General features: G+C 41.3%; 3 protein-coding genes across 4 annotated transcripts; 2 read left to right on the top strand and 1 right to left on the bottom strand.

Moving 5' to 3' along the window:
• Positions 1–1,750: 1,750 nt before the first annotated feature.
• On the bottom strand, positions 1,751–3,370 carry LOC5503649 (polyubiquitin-C). Of its 2 annotated transcripts, XM_048721499.1 has the most exons (2): positions 2,138–3,369; positions 1,751–1,909 (listed from the first exon to the last, which is right to left on the bottom strand). In XM_048721499.1, exons 1-2 carry the CDS (start codon positions 3,254–3,256, stop codon positions 1,883–1,885), a joined length of 1,146 nt encoding a protein of 381 aa, XP_048577456.1. In that variant the 5' UTR covers positions 3,257–3,369; the 3' UTR covers positions 1,751–1,882. The 2 variants fall into 2 exon arrangements, with proteins under 2 accessions (XP_048577456.1, XP_001624647.2); XM_001624597.3 differs by having other exon boundaries at positions 1,751–3,370.
• A 403-nt stretch (positions 3,371–3,773) lies between these two features.
• On the top strand, positions 3,774–11,235 carry LOC116611548 (cleavage stimulation factor subunit 2 tau variant). Its single transcript, XM_048721498.1, has 11 exons — positions 3,774–4,019; positions 5,183–5,261; positions 5,980–6,149; positions 6,411–6,547; positions 7,134–7,253; positions 7,404–7,611; positions 8,223–8,405; positions 8,576–8,671; positions 8,859–8,964; positions 9,053–9,299; positions 10,590–11,235. Exons 1-11 carry the CDS (start codon positions 3,935–3,937, stop codon positions 10,701–10,703), a joined length of 1,545 nt encoding a protein of 514 aa, XP_048577455.1. The 5' UTR covers positions 3,774–3,934; the 3' UTR covers positions 10,704–11,235.
• Positions 11,236–13,736: 2,501 nt separating this feature from the next.
• LOC116611559 (U-box domain-containing protein 70) lies at positions 13,737–18,419 on the top strand. Its single transcript, XM_032371958.2, has 3 exons — positions 13,737–14,124; positions 15,840–17,615; positions 18,069–18,419. The coding sequence occupies exons 1-3, from the start codon at positions 14,113–14,115 to the stop codon at positions 18,270–18,272; spliced, it is 1,992 nt and encodes a 663-aa protein (XP_032227849.2). The 5' UTR covers positions 13,737–14,112; the 3' UTR covers positions 18,273–18,419.
• Positions 18,420–18,837: the final 418 nt, after the last annotated feature.

Raw genomic sequence — 18,837 nt, 5'->3', positions numbered from 1 at the left:
TGTAGTGTCTGGCGTGCCTCAGGGCTCTGTTTTGGGCCCAGTGTTATTCCTATTGTTTATTAATGACATTTCAACATCTATACAATCCAACCTTCGTCTATTCGCAGACGACTGTGTATTATATAGAGAGGTAGCTTCATTACAGGACTGTCAAGCTTTACAACAAGACCTCGATCGTTTATCTGTGTGGTCAAAAACTTGGCAACTTAAATTCAATGTTTCTAAATGTTATCATTTAGGAATTACTCGAAAGAAAATACCTGTTAAGTTTACTTACTCCATGGATGGAAAATGTATAACCCAAGCATCTTCTACCCCCTACTTAGGAGTAACCATCGCTGATAATCTATCATGGAACGAACACTGTGATAACATCTGCAAAAAGGCAAATTCTACCCTTGGCCTTTTGAAACGCATTCTATCTGGTTGTTCTCCTGAAGTAAAGGACTCTGCCTATAGAACACTTGTTCGTCCTAAATTAGAATATGCCACCAGTGCATGGAATCCATATACACAATGTAATATAAACAAGATTGAGATGATTCAACGACGTGCAGCAAGATTTGTTTTCAATGATTACTCACGCTATAGTAGTGTTTCTCCTATGATCAACTCACTAGGATGGGAATCCTTGGAACAACGTAGGCAATTAAATCAAGCACATATGTTCTATAAAATCTACAATGGCCTTGTTGGTATATCTCTTCCACCCGAAGTAACACCTATCACAAGAGTCTCAAGACAACCCAACTGCGCGCCCTTCCATCAACTTGTAACATTGAATGACACTTATAAATATTCATTTTACCCAAGAACTATAAGAACTTGGAACAGTATAAATTTATCTACAATCCCAGATTCGTTAGCTAAGTTCAAGGACAGTTTATTATTAAAAGTCCAAACCAATTAATAATACCTATCGATATATATATGCATGAAAAGATATATTTATTTTTATTTAACATTTACATTAACAATTAACATATTTTTTACTAGTTTCTGATCTTTAGGGTGCATGCCATGGATGCATGGAGCGGCTGCCAAACTAGCGGGAGTTGGCTCAAGGGTGAGGCAAAGATCCTTTGTTTCGCGCTTGGGTTGATTCTTGTTGGTTGGCTGTTTCATGCATTTATGGCATTCACTCTATTGATGATAATTTTAATTTCATGTATATATAATTAATTATTTAGTTTTATCAAATATCTAATTTCAATAATTTTCAAGTAATATATATTTATGCTTCATTTTCAATTTAACCTAAATTATTTTTCCGATGGCCGATAATTATTATTATTATATTTTTCTTTTGTATTTACATATTGTATTTTCTTTTTCAACTCCTAGTATAGTCTTAACTGTTTTTAGGAGTATAACTATTAAAGATATTAAAGATTAAGCGGTCACCCCCCGGGACTTAGCTTAGTGACCGCTCAATAGAGGTTCGACTGTATATCGAAATTCTTGTGTCGTTTGTTTATAAGCTGGGAGGGTAGCAGCCTCGTACCCAGACTCCACAAGATGCATTTTGGAGGTTGAATAAGCGCACGGTGCATGACGGTCATGAAGCGTTTTCCCCTTGTTTATGTCCCCACTACATCAAATAATGGCTGGGTACTTGTCTGGGGAGGGTAGGATGTTTATTTGAGGGGCGTTTATTACAAACTTGTAAGCTTAGAGGGACGTTCATTAAATAGGCGTTCTTTAGATATAGGGCGTTTATTAGGTCATTTATGGTAAGAAATAAACAAACTCTAGATATCCATTTCTTTATTAGTCTATCCGTTTTCCATACAATAAATGCAATTATCTTACGGCTGTGATTTAAAGCAACAAACAAAATAGAACGTAACAAAATTATTTCAAAATACGGTTAACACTCAGTTCAGTTTCCTCCACGAAGGCGTAGAACCAGATGAAGTGTGGACTCCTTCTGGATGTTGTAGTCGCTCAGTGTGCGTCCGTCTTCAAGTTGCTTGCCGGCGAAGATAAGTCTTTGTTGGTCGGGCGGAATGCCTTCTTTGTCTTGGATCTTGGCTTTCACATTCTCAATTGTGTCACTTGGTTCAACTTCCAAAGTGATGGTCTTTCCAGTGAGAGTCTTGACGAAAATCTGCATTCCTCCACGAAGGCGTAGAACCAGATGAAGTGTGGACTCCTTCTGAATGTTGTAGTCGCTCAGTGTGCGACCGTCTTCAAGTTGCTTGCCGGCGAAGATAAGTCTTTGTTGGTCGGGCGGAATGCCTTCTTTGTCTTGGATCTTGGCTTTCACATTCTCAATTGTGTCACTTGGTTCAACTTCCAAAGTGATGGTCTTTCCAGTGAGAGTCTTGACGAAAATCTGCATTCCTCCACGAAGGCGTAGAACCAGATGAAGTGTGGACTCCTTCTGGATGTTGTAGTCGCTCAGTGTGCGTCCGTCTTCAAGTTGCTTGCCGGCAAAGATCAACCTTTGCTGGTCTGGTGGGATACCCTCTTTGTCTTGGATCTTGGCTTTCACATTCTCAATTGTGTCACTTGGTTCAACTTCCAAAGTGATGGTCTTTCCAGTGAGAGTCTTGACGAAAATCTGCATTCCTCCACGAAGGCGTAGAACCAGATGAAGTGTGGACTCCTTCTGAATGTTGTAGTCGCTCAGTGTGCGACCGTCTTCAAGTTGCTTGCCGGCGAAGATAAGTCTTTGTTGGTCGGGCGGAATGCCTTCTTTGTCTTGGATCTTGGCTTTCACATTCTCAATTGTGTCACTTGGTTCAACTTCCAAAGTGATGGTCTTTCCAGTGAGAGTCTTGACGAAAATCTGCATTCCTCCACGAAGGCGTAGAACCAGATGAAGTGTGGACTCCTTCTGGATGTTGTAGTCGCTCAGTGTGCGTCCGTCTTCAAGTTGCTTGCCGGCAAAGATCAACCTTTGCTGGTCTGGTGGGATACCCTCTTTGTCTTGGATCTTGGCTTTCACATTCTCAATTGTGTCACTTGGTTCAACTTCCAAAGTGATGGTCTTTCCAGTGAGAGTTTTGACGAAAATCTGCATTCCTCCTCTCAGACGTAGAACCAGATGAAGTGTGGACTCCTTTTGGATGTTGTAGTCACTCAGTGTGCGTCCGTCTTCGAGTTGCTTGCCGGCGAAGATAAGTCTTTGTTGGTCGGGCGGAATGCCTTCTTTGTCCTGAATTTTCGCCTTCACATTTTCGATCGTATCGCTCGGTTCGACCTCTAAAGTGATGGTTTTTCCGGTCAGAGTCTTCACAAAGATCTGCATGTTGAGTTTGGTGAAGTTTAACGGCTTCGAAAAGGAAAATTTGAGAGTATTTTCGCGTTCGAAACGAACAGAGACTATCCTTTACAGTTTGGCGAAAGGAAATATGGCGCCTCGGAAAAGCAAGGCGTAATTTATGTTCCAAGAAGCTGTGATCTGATTGGCTAAAAACAGCTTTGTCATGATGACGTAAGGGAATTGCACCATTTCATTAGAAGGAATTTGCTGTTTCATCAGAATCTTCAATGCAATTCTAGAATATTCTCCTGAAATCTTCAATAGCAGAAATAATACATTTAAAATTTTACAATAGCTAGTTCTTTTTGCTAGGTGTTAAGAATATCATGCTAACTTGAATGACACAAAAAGCCATTGAATATATTTCTTGTCGTGTGTTTGCCATAAAGGAGAGTTTATAAATTGATCTGCTACGACGTGAGTGCCCACTAATAGAATGCTCTGTCGCAGCAATATAAATAATATACTTTCAACGGGGATTAAAAATCCCTTCCACGAATTACGAAATATGTATAAATGTTATATCTAGCAATATAAAAAAACAAATGACGAGAGCTATACCATACTCCTTTCTAAAGACGGTCTTCCTGTATAAAAAATACGAGGCAGACTGGGGTAGCTGTGTGTCCAAGTGCGAGATGGTTTATGGGTAGATGATCCAAGATGGCGACCGCCTTGGCTCAAATAGCGCAAGCACAACAAAAACAGTCCTCCGGGGCAGCCGATCGGTCTCTTCGGTCGGTCTTCGGTAAGAATGAGCTTTTCTTTGTAGCTTATTTACCCATGCGAGATTTTTCTCCATTTTGGGTTATATTTCTTTGTCTAAACCAGTATCAAGTTTTTCTTTATTCACGTACTAGAAATTTAGCGTTGAAGAAACTATCACCATATTTTACTTTTGTAGACTTACGATTTATACATTCACATATTTTGTCCATTTTAACGCATTATGACAATAAATGATTGACACCGAATAGTTACCAGAAAACGTATTGTAAATGGTTTGTTCTTGAATGGTGCCTGGGAGAAAAACAAGTGAGTAATATCCTAATGATATAGCCCAGACGTTACATGCCTCACAAATCTGTGACAGTTATGGCATAACTTTAACACAGAAAAGCTTTAACAAAGCACAACACAAGTCTCAGCACAAAACAAGACTTCAGACTTGACAGAAAAAAACATATAGTTCCATACCTGTCAACTCTCCCACATTAGGCGGGAGTCTCAAGATTTTGGACCCCTTCTCCCGCTCTCCCGCATTGAGCACCAAATCTCCTGCTTTTTTGTGATTTTTATCGCTTCCGAAAAATTGTTCTATAGAAAATCTTCATTTTGCCTATTTTCTTTTAAAATATTTCAAACAACAATTCCCTTGTGTAGTTTATCTAACACCCTCGTGAGATCTATAAGTGGATTTGTTTGCGAGAGCTTTCTATGCGGCAAACACCTGCAAGGTTAAACCCACACCTCCCCCCAAAGAAATGAATATACCTCACCCCTTCCCCCCCAAAAAAATCTCAAACCTTTGAGATTCTCGGAGGTTGACAGGTTGACAGGTATGTAGTTCAAAGCTAGACACAATACTTGACTCAAACCTCAACATCAATCAAAGCACAAGCAATGTTATTTTCTGGAACCACATACAAGGGACAATCTCCTTAATTTTAAGGACATAATGGTGTTACATACAATGTTCAATTTTCTTTTTAAATTCTCAGTCTTGTAAAGTTTATAATATAGAGACCTGACTACAACTTCAACTGTTTTGCCTTTATATCTTAAAATCAAGATCCTCTGAGATGATACTTGGACTTGACTATACTTTTCCGCCCTTGGCATATTGTGAAATTCAGGTTTAACTGTTCTTTTTAATATAAATGTTTTTCACTGTTTTCCCTTATATTCCAGTTGGCAACATTCCTTATGAAGCATCTGAGGAGCAACTTAAGGAGATCTTCTCTGAAGTTGGCCCCGTCATTAGCTTCAGGTATGTTTGTCATAACAATAGAGGGGTTAAGCAACATTTGCCGTGCACCAATTTTTTGCAGTTTGGGTCACACATTAAATCACACTAATCACAGAAATAACAAGATCAATAAATAGCCATACTGTAGACAATAATTTTCAAAATAGTTATATTTTGTATGATGACTTAGACCCGTTGTCTTGTTTCACAAATTTCAAGGTTTGAAATCACTATTCATGCAAGAGAATTGTGTTCAATCAGGGGTCATTAGGACAAATGATTTCACAAATCACGGCAACAATTTCACAATTCACTGAGCAAATTTGGGTCCGATCACAGATAACAGAAAACCCCTTCACCTCCCTGTTATTCAAGAGGGATGGCAGATCCTCCATCTGTAGTAATACTCGATACAATGATGCTCTTGGTACAGTGATATGGACGTCTGGTTACCAACCATAGAATATGGAAAATTATATTGATTTAATGATTTCTCAATATGCAATGTTTTGGCCTCTTTTCATATCTGTCTATTGAGGTTCCATGTATTGGTGTATTGGGAAACCAGGGTTCAATTGGGCCATACAAAATGGGAAAATCTGGAGATAGCATGTAAACTGTCTAGATGAAGCAACGTAATAATCATTTTTAGCTCAATATACTTTCTTCTCTATATTTTTCATTTGAAAAAATAGCCTCCTTCCCTCCCTTATCATTAGTGATTCATTGTATGATACAGATTGGTGTTTGATCGAGAGACAGGGAAGCCAAAGGGTTATGGCTTCTGTGAGTACAAGGACCAGGAGACAGCCCTCAGCGCCATGCGTAACCTGAATGGGTATGAGCTGAATGGGCGGGCGTTACGGGTCGACAGTGCTGCTTCTGAAAAGAATAAGGAGGAAATAAAAAGTAAGAGTGAAATTCCGTTTATCTGTAGTCGATGCCGAATTTTCCTATGCCTTCAACTCTAACTCTTTGTCTAAATCTGCATTCTTGTAACTCAGCATCTATCTGCGATGAGAGTGATAAACTATTTCATTTATTTATTTATTACTTATTCACAACTTTTCTGTAGTTAAGTTAAAAGTTAAAAACAATATGAACTAGGTTAATGCCCTTACTGCTGTATGTTTGTGTCACAAAAATACCTATGCTCTGATTGCTTATTAGGCATGGAGATGACCGCCCGTCCAGAGGTTAGTCCGTACGGACAGCCGGTACCACCTGAGGAAGCACCTGAGGCCATCACCCAGGCGGTTGCCAGCCTGCCGCCTGAGCAAATGTTTGAGCTCATGAAACAGATGAAGGTAAGGTGATGTCCTTCTTGTTGGACGATGAATGTTCTGGCTTCCTGGGCTGGGTTCCTAGAAAGCAGGTTTACGCTAACCCAGAGATAAATAAGGTTGTTATCCAATCAAATGTCTTGATAACCAATTTATCCGTAGATAAGCACTTACCTTCTTTCAAGGAACCGGGCCCTGGCTTCCTGGGTTTAAATTTCAATTTCTTAGACATTGCCTTAACATCATTTAACTGAAAAAAAAACAAGATCAAATGATTGCTGATATCTTCTAGGTTGAATTTTTCCATTTATTATGTGTCCAAGGGTCGGGGGGGGGGGGGTTGAACTAAATTTTTTCTCTTTTTAAAGGGGGGAAGGATCAAGGGTGGCCTACAATATAGTTTGAAACATTATTTCTTACATTATACAGAATAAAGAGAAGCACTCTTACTTTTTACCAAAACAGGGGTTGCGAATATCCATGAAGCCCACCTGCTCCCTAACCCCATGCCTGTCTTGTGTGGGGAAGTAGATGTGAATTCAATATGTAGCCTGCTTGAGTACTGTATGTTTTCTTAGTATGCTGTTCTCATTGTCACCCTACACTCCAGGTTTGCATCCAGAGCAACCCAGAAGAGGCGCGGCAGATGCTATTGCAAAACCCCCAACTGGCGTATGCACTGCTACAGGCACAAGTTGTCATGAAAATTGTAGACCCTGTCATAGCCCAGGTAACATAGATCCCAACTTTATCTATCTCAATTATCGGTGAAGCCAGGATCTCCACACAGCTCCATGTAATTGTGGACTTTTAAGATATCAAGGTTTTTCTCCTTTTTGTCTGTCCACGAATCTTTTCATGTGCTTGTATTGTTTTGCAGAGTATTCTCCATAGACCCAATGAAATGCCTGGAGCCATCCAACCAGGGGGGGCACCTCTGCAAGGGGGTCCACCCCAGGGCGAGTCTCATGGACAACCTGGACCCCCTGCCCTCCTGCAACAGGGACCCCCTGGCCCGCCATTCCATGGGGAGCCCAGACCACCCCCTCACCATGACATGAGAGGACCCCCAGATCAATGGGTCCCTGGTAGGATATTCCTCTCTATATATATCTGCTATTTGTACTCACAGGGAAAGGTAGTTTATCAGGGATTTTGAGATTAAGGCAAACATTGAGTCCTATTTCTGCTATAAAACACTTGAAAAGGCAAAAGAATACAACAGGGCATAAACTTTGTGCAAAATCAGCATTTCACATTCTGACAGAGCTCACTTACTGTAAAAAGTGCCAACCATTAGGGTTCACCTGCTGCAGCATCGAATTGTATAAAGAAGCTGCCTTCACAATCTCTGATAATTTACTTATAAATGTAAAATAAGGATTTTGTCAAACGTCAAACTTTTTCTCATCCTGAGGACAGGAAATGTGATTTTCTTGCTAATACTCACATGTTTTTTTTTAACTTTTACATTGTCACCACCAGGGCATCATCGAGTCTGAGCATTTCTGAAGCCTTTAAGCTGAACACATCCTTTCCGTGTAAAAGATAATTCAATACCATGTATACAGTAGGAAATACAAAAAATTCTCTATGAGAAAGGGGAAACAACTATAGCATTGGATGAAATGTTGACAGGATGCAGTGCCATGTTGCTCCTTGAAAAAAATGATGTGTTTTTTTTTTCTTATTTTACCAGGTCCAGAACAAAGAAGGGACAATATGAGAGGGCCTGGAATGCCCCCAGACATGCATGGCCCCCCTGACAGAGGCCGCCATGATAGAGGCCCTCCTCATGACCACAGGGACTTCCATGGGCCACCAGATGGCCCACATGGGCAAAGAATGCAGCACCATGACATTAGAGGGCCGGATCCCAGAGGTGTGGTACACTTATGTATGATAAATGTCTTCATTTCCCCTTTACACCCCAAAATTTGTGAATAATATGTAAAGTTTAAAGTAAGATTCTTAGATGATTGAGTGAATGAACTGATTTTAAGAATAGCTGCTTTAGTCATCTGAAATGGTAACCCATTTATCTCTGCACAGGTCCAGACTTCAGGGGCCCTCCTCGCGACAGATTTGGTGACCGTGACATCAGGGGTTTCGACTCAAGGGACCCCCGCGGTGGTAGAGACCCAAGGGGTAACTACAGCGGAGTCTGTTGCTTGTTAGAATCGTTGTGCTGCGTTACTTTACTTAAATAATGTTATTGTTGTATGTGTAAAAGGCTAAGTGAATAATGATGTTGTTTGTTTTTGAGCAAATGAGATCCATTCCATCCCGAATTTCCATTCTTGTATAAGTACTAACACCGCATGTGTATGTCCAGATGAGAGGAGAGGACCCCCAATGGACCACAGGGATCCCAGAGGACCTGACAGGTTTGGCCCAGGGGGCCCCAGGGACCCACGCGATAGGGGGCCTCCTCCAGACAGGTTTGTGGTACAGCTTAAGGATTTTTTTATAGAACACATGAAAAACCCATGTATTTTACCTAAAAGCTCACCATTTTTTTCTATGTAGATACCACGGAGGACCCAACTCCTCACCACAAACTCACTGGGGCCCCCCTCAAGGCGACAGAGGGCCAAGGGGTCCGCCTTCTGGTGTACCCACCTCCGGAGGGCCCCCACCTGGACACCAGGGCCTTCGTCCCAGTGGTCCAAATAACCAGGGACCCCCTGGACCTGGGCCTAATATGCCCCCTGTGAGTGGGCCTTCAAATCCTGCCCCAGGGGGAGGGGATCTCTCCGCACAGGACCAGGAGAAGGTGTGTGTGGACGACATTCTTATAGTGGCAGCATTTGTGGTAATGATGATGGTGTTGGTAATGATGATAGTATTGGTTATGCTGGTGGTGATAATGGTGGTGGTGATAATGGTGGTGGTGGTAATGATGATGAGGGTTATAATGATGGCGTTGGTTATGATTATGGTTGTTGTAATGATGATGATGTTGCTTATGATTATGGTTGTGGTTGTGGTGATAATTGTGGTGGTGATGGTGGTGGTGATAATTGTGGTGTTGGTAATGATGATAGTATTGGTTATGCTGGTGGTGATAATGGTGGTGGTGGTAATGATGATGATGGTGGTGATAATGGTGGTGGTGGTAATGATGATGAGGGTTATAATGATGGCGTTGGTTATGATTATGGTTGTTGTAATGATGATGATGTTGCTTATGATTATGGTTGTGGTTGTGGTGATAATTGTGGTGATAATTGTGGTGGTGATGGTGGTGGTGATAATTGTTGTGATAATTGTGGTGATAATTGTGGTGGTGATGGTGGTGTTGATAATTGTGGTGATAATTGTGGTGGTAATGGTGGTGTTGATAATTGTGGTGATAATTGTGGTGGTGATGGTGGTGTTGATAATTGTGGTGATAATTGTGGTGGTAATGGTGGTGGTGATAATTGTGGTGATAATTGTGGTGGTAATGGTGGTGGTGATAATTGTGGTGGTGATGGTGGTGGTGATAATTGTGGTGGTGATGATGGTTGTGATAATGATGGTGGCGGTAATGATGATGGTTGTGGTAATGATTGTTATGGATGATGGTGATTGTAGAGATGATGATGACAGTGTTGATAAAGATGATTGTTATGATTAATTATAGTTATAATGTTGGTGATGATGGTTCTGGTGTTGTTTGCAGTCATGATGATGTTATTGATTGTGATAGTGATTATAATGGCGGTGGTCATTTGTTTTGATGATGATCGTGGTGGTCATGATAGTTATGATGATGGTGATGATGGTGTCAGGGATGTTTATAATGATTGTGATGGTGATAGTAACAATAATACAGGTTTTGTTGTTGATTTTCATGTCAAAGAGCTCTACTCAATCATTACTATTTGGACCAGCAGTCAATCATTCATACTTCATTTACCAATTTGAATAGAAAATATCACAAATCAGCAATCAATGCTTTCTCACAATTGGTATTTTATTATGACAAAATGGTGACAAAATGGTGGCAGTCAGGGTCTATTATAAAAGAAAGCATCATCATCACATCATCCACATTCGCTATAAACTTGTCTCTCAACAGGCGGCTCTGATCATGCAAGTCCTTAGTCTGACAGACGAACAGATTGCACTTCTACCAGAAGAACAACGACAGAGCATCCTTATGCTAAAGGAGCAGATAGGCAGAACCACATAGGACCACTTTACACCCCTACACCACGCCCATGGAATTACAATACTTGGCTATAGGGCCACTTCCCTAAACCATACCCACCCCCAACATAGACTGAGAAAAACAGTACTGCCTTAGGTAAAAACACATAGGGTCACTTAACGTCCCTTCACCACGCCCATCCCCACATGGAAGTACACTACTCGACTGAGAAAAACAGTACTGCCTTAGGTAAAAACACATAGGGTCACTTAACGTCCCTACACCACGCCCATCCCAACAAGGAATCACCCTATTGAGAAAAACAACACTGTCAACCTCTTATATGACGTTAAGGAAATGGAATAATTTATGTTTATTGTACACAGCTGGCTCTGGGTGGTACTCATTAAGCTTGAGTCACTATAATTTGAATTTCCATGATTTTTTAACCATGTTCTGAATTTCCTTGTTTTGTTTTTTTTTGCTCAAGTTGCAGTAGCTGAACTCAAATTAGCACAAAATCCATTAGTGTAATATTACACCGAGAGAAGCCTATATTACATCATGTTTTTCATTCTTTGTTTCTTTGTGTGAGGGGGGGGGAGGTGAAAAAGCAGCTGTAGTAGTGAAACCAGAAATCAGTCCAAGTTATTGGGGATCGAGTTAGCGAGGTTTTATTGAACTACAACAATACCGTAGTCCAGAACCCATACCACAGGTCGACCGAGCCGCATAAAAAGGTGATAGAGTTATACCACAGGTAGACTGTGCCACTTGGAAAAGTTTATATTTGCTTTTGGAACAATGTTAACCTGCTAGCAGCGGCCTCTTTTCTTTGTATTTCGCTGGGCTGGCTTCTGCCACAGGTAGCCCAGGCTCACGATGAGTGTAGGTTTATTACAGATTTTGTATGAGCGAACAAATTTCATTGAAATAATCTGTATATTATGTATATTATTCTGTCAGATCTACACCCGCCGTGAGCCTGGGCTACCTGTGCTTCTGCTAGCAGGGTAAAACAATGTAATCTATTTCCTCACGTTATTGTCCGCACGTAGGCATCGTCCCTCCCCCAAGGACATATTTCATTAAAAAAAAAAACTCGTCCGGATTGACCCTTCCATCCCATACGTTATTTGGGCTCGCTCTCGTTTCAAAATCAGCTTCCAGTCTACGCACAGGGAGCCCACTCAACTCAGCGCATTGTTTATTTAGCATGTGCTTTTTATTTAGCATGTGCTTTAACCTTCGTTTATGAATATCAATTAGGTCACGAAGTTCTCAATAAAACTCCTTCCAAATACATTTGTCTTATACTTTATCGTGTTCATTCATGCTTGGAACACTTGTTTTACACCCCTGCTTCGAATTCTTTCCGAAATATTCGGGTTTTGCAAAAACTCGACTTCAAGCCTAATGGCTTAAGTTCAGACAAGGGTGGAAAGTTATTCCCAAACTCTGTGACGCCACTTCTGCTGAATTTAGTTTTATTTAAATAAAATCAACGCAAAATATAAATTTCTCCACATATATCGCTAGAGTGATGATGGAGCTACTTCTGATGGCAATTGCTTCCCTTATAAAGCACAGGCGAACGATCAATTGCGATTTGAAATTACACTTTACCTTGAAATCAGTCATGGAAACAGGTCTTACCACGAAATCTCGGCGAAAAATTCGACAAAAAAAAACATCCAGAGGGGGGGGAGGGAGTTTCTTTGCGTTCGATACAAAGAGTGGTCGGGGTGGGTATACAAATTTGCATTCAGAGCAGCACGGAAATATAACCAGAGCAGCATACAAAAATGTTAAGCACGCCAACACTTCACCAAATACTCCCGTGACGAATGTGACCATTTTAGCGCCGTCCCACAAGCCAATTTCAAGCAAACGAGCAACAGCTGCAGCTTCCAGGATGGAGTATCGTATTGAAAAGGGATCACCTTTTCGTTTTGGTTTACAGGAAAGTGCTCGTTAACGAAAATGATGATAAGGGTGAGGTTTTTAAGTGGAGATTCGAAAGCGAAGAGAACAGCAAAATGAGTTCTGTTTTGACGATCCACAGTAACACTGTTTCATTGAAAGAAATTGAAAGAATTTTTTAACGCGTCATGATCTTGAGCCCATCTTTAACACACCGAGAGTTTATTAGTTGGAGATTCATATATTGTACATGATTTTCATAAAACGAGTCTATGACAAGAGGTGTACCAAAAATGTTTTTAGAAGCAAACATAATTATTGGCTGTCGTTGCATGTCTATGCTATTAAAGGACTTATTGCTCTTAATAAAGGGTGCTACGGAAATCAGACTTCCCAGACAAATTCCCGAAGGAATTCTTATCAAACGTCCAATACAAACTTACCAGCGATTTCCACGCCTTTTCGAGATATTTAGAATATAATTATATGCGTGCTTTGCGGTTTGGAGATGGTAAAACCATGCAAGCTCGTAATCGTTTAATAATTTTAAAACCAGGTGGAAATATGTGCTCAGAGTTCACTCATATTCAGTAAAATAACGGTTTTAGCTATGCTGTGAGTCTCGGTTTTTAACTTTGCTTACGACTGGATGTACCAAAAATGTGAAATTTAGTGAGTTAGAACTTTTTCTCATGTGATTCATTTTCTTCAAAATATCGCCAAAATCTGATTCTTTTAAGACTTCTTAGGAAGTTGATTTGCTAACATGAGATAAGTTGACCCTTATACTTTATTGTCATGATATTTTTTTGTTTAAAAAGTATAACAGGCGAGCATACTATCTAATGTTATAAATGTAATAAAACTTCGCAAAACATCGCCTTCGTCAAAGCGTGGGCTGTTGTTATGACAAATGGCAGGAATGGCGTCGCATGGAATCGAGGACGCCGTACAGTGGCTTATGCAAATGAGTATCTGTTCCGTAGACTAATTGGAGAGCGATTTCGAGGCCCAAAACAATCTCGTTCCCAGAGCCCACGTACCTTTGTGCTAGCGGCTAGGTACCCGCTGGCACAAAGGTACGTGGGCTCTGGGAACGAGATTGGGCCAAAAAAACAAAATTAGGCCTTGCTCGCATGATGGTTCCGTTTTCACAGTTCACCGGTTTCGTACAATCGCCAATTGTCAACATAGAAAAGACATAAGGTCAGCAGAGCGGAAAAGCGCTGATTGTTAAAATTAGCATCTTCGGCCTGCATACTCACAGAACCGTCCGCCGAAGCTTCCACGAAACTGTGGAGGAAATTAACTTGATCGCGCGTTCGTTTTCTCATTTATTTTGGACACCTTTGCTGAAGAATGGAGATCTGGTAAAGTCATAGGCACCGATCGATGGAGACCCTTATATCTAATTCAAGATTAGATATTTACTCAAATCTCGAATATTACAAGACGATGTGGACGTGACGAATACGTATAGTATAATCTCAAGTATAGTCTTTCATCGCTGTGCTATCGCCCTTTCAACATGGGAAACCAGGTTTGTTGATATCCTCATTTAGGAGAATTAATCGCACTTATCTCGCAAACCACGGCAAAATAGGGATAATACACTCCAGAGTTTGTTTTGTACAGTTATGAGGTAACCGATTTCAATTAGCTGTCAAATAGTAACGTTATTATAACATCGCTAAAAGAACTAATTATGTAATTAAAGGCTCTCTCTTGTTTAAGTTGGCCTTCAAGGCCTACGTTTAACTTTATAAGCAGGCTTGTAGTTATTCTAAATTCTTCAGAAAATCTAGGTTTTATCTTGTCTGGTGTCTCTGAGGATCGCGGGCGCACTTACGGTTCTAGACAAGAGTTTGACCTTGAAGTTCTTGATCGATGTAAATGTTTGCAGTTGATTCTAACCATACTCGTTACAATCATCATCATTATTTTTATTAACATTTAATTATCATCATCATCATCATTATTTTTTTCTTTCTCGATTTTTTTTTTATAGTTTTGCTTGCTCGATTTTGTTCCCGAAAAATGTGACGATCTTTTTCTGCTTGCTCGAAAAGGCCCTGAGCCTTGCTCGTTTTTTTTTTGTCTACCATTCCCCCCGTCATTGATCAAATATCAAATGGTACGTCCTTCGACTTGTAGTGCATGCAACTTTGCTTAAGGACCACTTAAAAATCTCTATGGAAAGATTCTGATTCAACGACTAATGCACTAGTCAATTGAAACCCCCACCCCTATGGTCCCGGGGAAGGGTGAGAGGTTAGACTTTGACTCTGTACAAAACCGAGAAAAGCCCCCACCCCCTCGGGACAAAACAGCAGTTTAATGCCCCTACCCCTTGGATGCCAACTATAGGCAACTACCCGACAACAAGTCATCTGAAATAAGCTTTTTTTTTTATCTTTCAAAGCCAGTACACTTCAGCGAATACATTTGTACCAATTACTACGAAGATAACAGTTACAAAAAAAGATGGAAAAATAAATCATCTTCATCTGGCATTTTTTTAATATTCGTTTTTGCACATGTCGCCGTGCAGCATGCCACATGCTGATACATGGAATTGCTTGCTACAGAAGAAAAAGAGTCTCAAGCCAGAAACTAACATGATTTTTGTGACACTATTCACTTGTCCAAAACCCCCACGGTGGGGATAAGTCTTAGAGTCAAAAACTGTCGATCCCCCCACCCCCTCGGGACAGAATCTTGTTCAAAAGTGCTCTAAACCCCCACGTCAACCCCACACTTCCCCGGGACCATGGGGGTGGGGGTTTCAAATGACTAGTGCATAAACGATAGTGAAAATCATTACATCGAGAAGCCTTCCACGGCTAAAAACATGACTTGAGCATATTTCTGAAAGAATTCCGTTGGCGAGTGGTTTTTATGCTGAGATATAATTAATTATAACTATAAAAATAAATAGTTTGGTTTCTCTTTATTTCCCTTTTATTTTAAATAAATAAGCAGCATTATATAGCATCCCGCCTCGACAAGCTGTGCTTTTTGCGGGACTGCTCGTATGTTTATATGTAACTTTAAAAAAAAAAAAGAAAATAAAAAGTATTAAATTTTCTATGCTGACGATTGACGGAGAAAACGTTGCCATTTTTTTCGAGTTTTGACAACGGGGCGCGCAACAACGAATTATGCTATAAAATGGGTGATATTGGCTACGTATTGAAATGTTCGCTATTCAGTAAGATGAGAATGCTAACTCCTCTTGTTGCTTATTTCTTGTAGCATGTGAAGCCACTAGGCTCTCCCCGGAGGTCTCATAGCGCTGAAACTATCCCAGGAACAGAGAACTCTGAGCACGAATTCTGCTGGGTTCAAAACGATGATGGCGCTCCGGAGATTTCTTATGCAGTCAAAAAGAAGCGTCGTAGCAAAGATGACATGGAACTATCCCGACTTGACACATCGGAGGAAGAGCCGTTACGAGAAATAGTTATCAAGATGCCCAAGAAAAAGAAGGACATGGAAAGGATGATAACCACACAGGCGATAGAGATAAGAGGGAAGGATGAGATCATTGCGGAGGGGAAAACGTATGTTATGAGGCTGATGGAGGAGAATGACAAATGCGTGCGGAGGCTTGAGGAAAGGGATAAACTCGTGGAAGAGAAGGAGAAGATCATTACAGCTATAGCGGCAAAGCTGGAATCCTTGAAGGAGTTACTGGAAGGGAAGGTGAGAGAGGTGAGCGAGAAGGATGCGGGGATCAGGAAGGCGAATGAAGAGAATGAAAAATTGCAGAAGCATTTGGAGAAACAGGAGTGTATTCTGAAGGAGATGCAAGGAGCTCTTGAGCGCTTGGGCGAGAGAAAAGAGAACGGTGAAGAGCGGGAGGGACACTACGAAAAACGATTTGAGATCAACTCACTCAAGAGGGAATTAGGGAGAGTAAAATCCGACCTAGAGGAGCGAGAGACAATGATCTCAAATGGGAGAAAGTATTTGGACAAATTGCATTCCGATAAAGATAATTTACAGAAGGATTTAAGAGATCGCGAGAGAGAGTGTAACGAGAAGCAGTTTGTGATTGAAAGAATGACAAGAGAGAAAGAGAGGGATAAGATCCAAATCCGACAGAAGGGAATGGAAGCCGACGCGAAGGGAAAAGCGTTGGAGCAAACAGAATCGGAACTAAGAACAATCAAGGGTCACATTAGAGAAAAAGATCACGTTATAGCAGAAAAAGAGAGAGCGCTTGCGAGGCTAGAACGACTCAAAGCCGAGGTTGACCGACAGCTTGACGAGGAGAGGCGAACGAACACGACGTCTTTGGCGAGACTTCGTGAAGAAATCGCAAGACTTCGTGAGGAGAAACGAGGTACCGACGAGCGGTTAAGAAGGACCGAGGCTGAGTCGGGATCGCTTGTACGGACCGTGCAGAGCTTGGAAGCCGAACGGAACCGAGAAAAACAGTCGGCAGATTTTCTACGAAAAGATCAACCTTGGATGATTACAAAGTCTGACATCATTCTCTCGGAATTCGTTCTCGGTACAGGGGCTTGGGGGCGAGTTTTGGAAGGGGAGTTTCGCGGAATGAAGGTCGCTGTGAAAGAAATCCACGAGGTTATCAAATCACCGCATAACAAAAAAATGTTTGATCAGGAAATCTCTTTCGCGACCCTTGTTCGCCACCCTTGCATTTTGCAGTTCCTTGGTGTTGCTGACTATAGGACAAATAACCCGTTATTAGTAACTGAACTCATGGATATGTCTTTGTCTGATCTCCTAGCAAAGGAAAAGTCTTTAAGCCGAAGATATGTAGTTACACTTGCTCTAGATATCGCATTTGGGCTGAACTATTTACATTGCTTCAAGCCTTATTCCATAATCCATCGCGATCTCAACCCTGGGAATGTCATGGTTTGGCGACAAGGGGATATTTGGAGAGCTAAGCTCTGCGATTTTGGGTCAGCGGAGTTTGTCAGTTCGCGCATGTCTGTGAATCCTGGAAATCCATTCTATTCTGCACCTGAAGTGGATACGCCCAAACAGACGCCTAAGGTAAAACAAATGCTTTGTGATTACTCAAATCACAAGACCATTTCTTTGGTGGTCTCATCTCAGAGTTTAAAATTCTTGCGAACATAAACACAGATCATGTAACATAAATAATCCCGTGAAATTGACCTAAAATCCCATCTCATTGATTACAGATTCCACACCTTTAATCCAAAGTCCCGTACCATTGATCCCAGATCCCGTACAATTGACCCTATATCCCGTACCATTGATCCTAGATCCCGTACCATTGATCCCAGATCCTGAATACAATTGATCCTAGATCCCGTACCACTGACCCTATATCCCGTACCACTGACCCTATATCCCGTACCACTGACCCTATATCCTGGATACAATTGATCCCAGATCCCGTGCCATCATCCCAGTCCCCGTGCTACTAATCTTGAATTCCGTAGCATTATAATCAATGAAACTTATTTGGCCTATCTCTAGATCGATGTGTACAGTTACGGAGTTCTTTTGTGTGAACTATGCATCAGCAAAGCTCCTGTTCCAACAGAGCGGAAACGGCAGATCGGACTAGTGTGGAACCCGGACTTACGGAATCACATTGAACAGTGCGTCCGGGATGATCCGGAAGAACGCCCGACGATGGCCCTGATAATCGAAGTTCTCAAGTCTCTGGGGAGCTCATGACAAAACTCCCCGCATTAGCAGTAGAAGCCGTACCTAGTTATTTCATAAAACTGGGTCTGCGTCATCAGATGCGCAACCTATCCTGCGCATTGAGCTTCAAATTTCCTGTTAACCACTGGCTTTTTAAAAATAAACCGTGATACACCATGGCGTAGCCCCTTCAAAGGCCCATCGTGATGTAGCCCCTTTAAAGGCCCTTCATGGCGTAACTCCTTCAAAGGCCCATCGTGATGCAGCCCCTTTAAAGGCCCATCATGACGGTCCCGGCGTTACTTTTTCTCTCTCTTCTCCCCTTGTGTCTCCGTCGCGCTTATTTACACACGATGTAAGAATCTCACGTCTCCGCTCTCTTCTCAGCCACTGCTTTCTATTGAAAGGCCGGGTTTAATGCAGCTTTAGCTACCACCCTGGGTGGGTAATCGAGAGGCGCTTATTTGGAAACAGGCGATAATATAAAGTTCTGGCTTTATTTTCAATTCAACCCTGTCACCACTTGGAGCATATATAACAGTATTGTTGAATACAAAAAAGCGCGAACAGCCCTGAGTTTCTTTTTTTCATTGTG

Source organism: Nematostella vectensis, chromosome 14 (genome assembly GCF_932526225.1).
Source record: "Nematostella vectensis chromosome 14, jaNemVect1.1, whole genome shotgun sequence".
In the NCBI taxonomy this organism is placed as follows: domain Eukaryota; kingdom Metazoa; phylum Cnidaria; class Anthozoa; order Actiniaria; family Edwardsiidae; genus Nematostella; species Nematostella vectensis.
The sequence above is the reverse complement of the archived record's forward strand: the minus strand, read 5'-3'. Positions and strand labels throughout refer to the sequence as shown.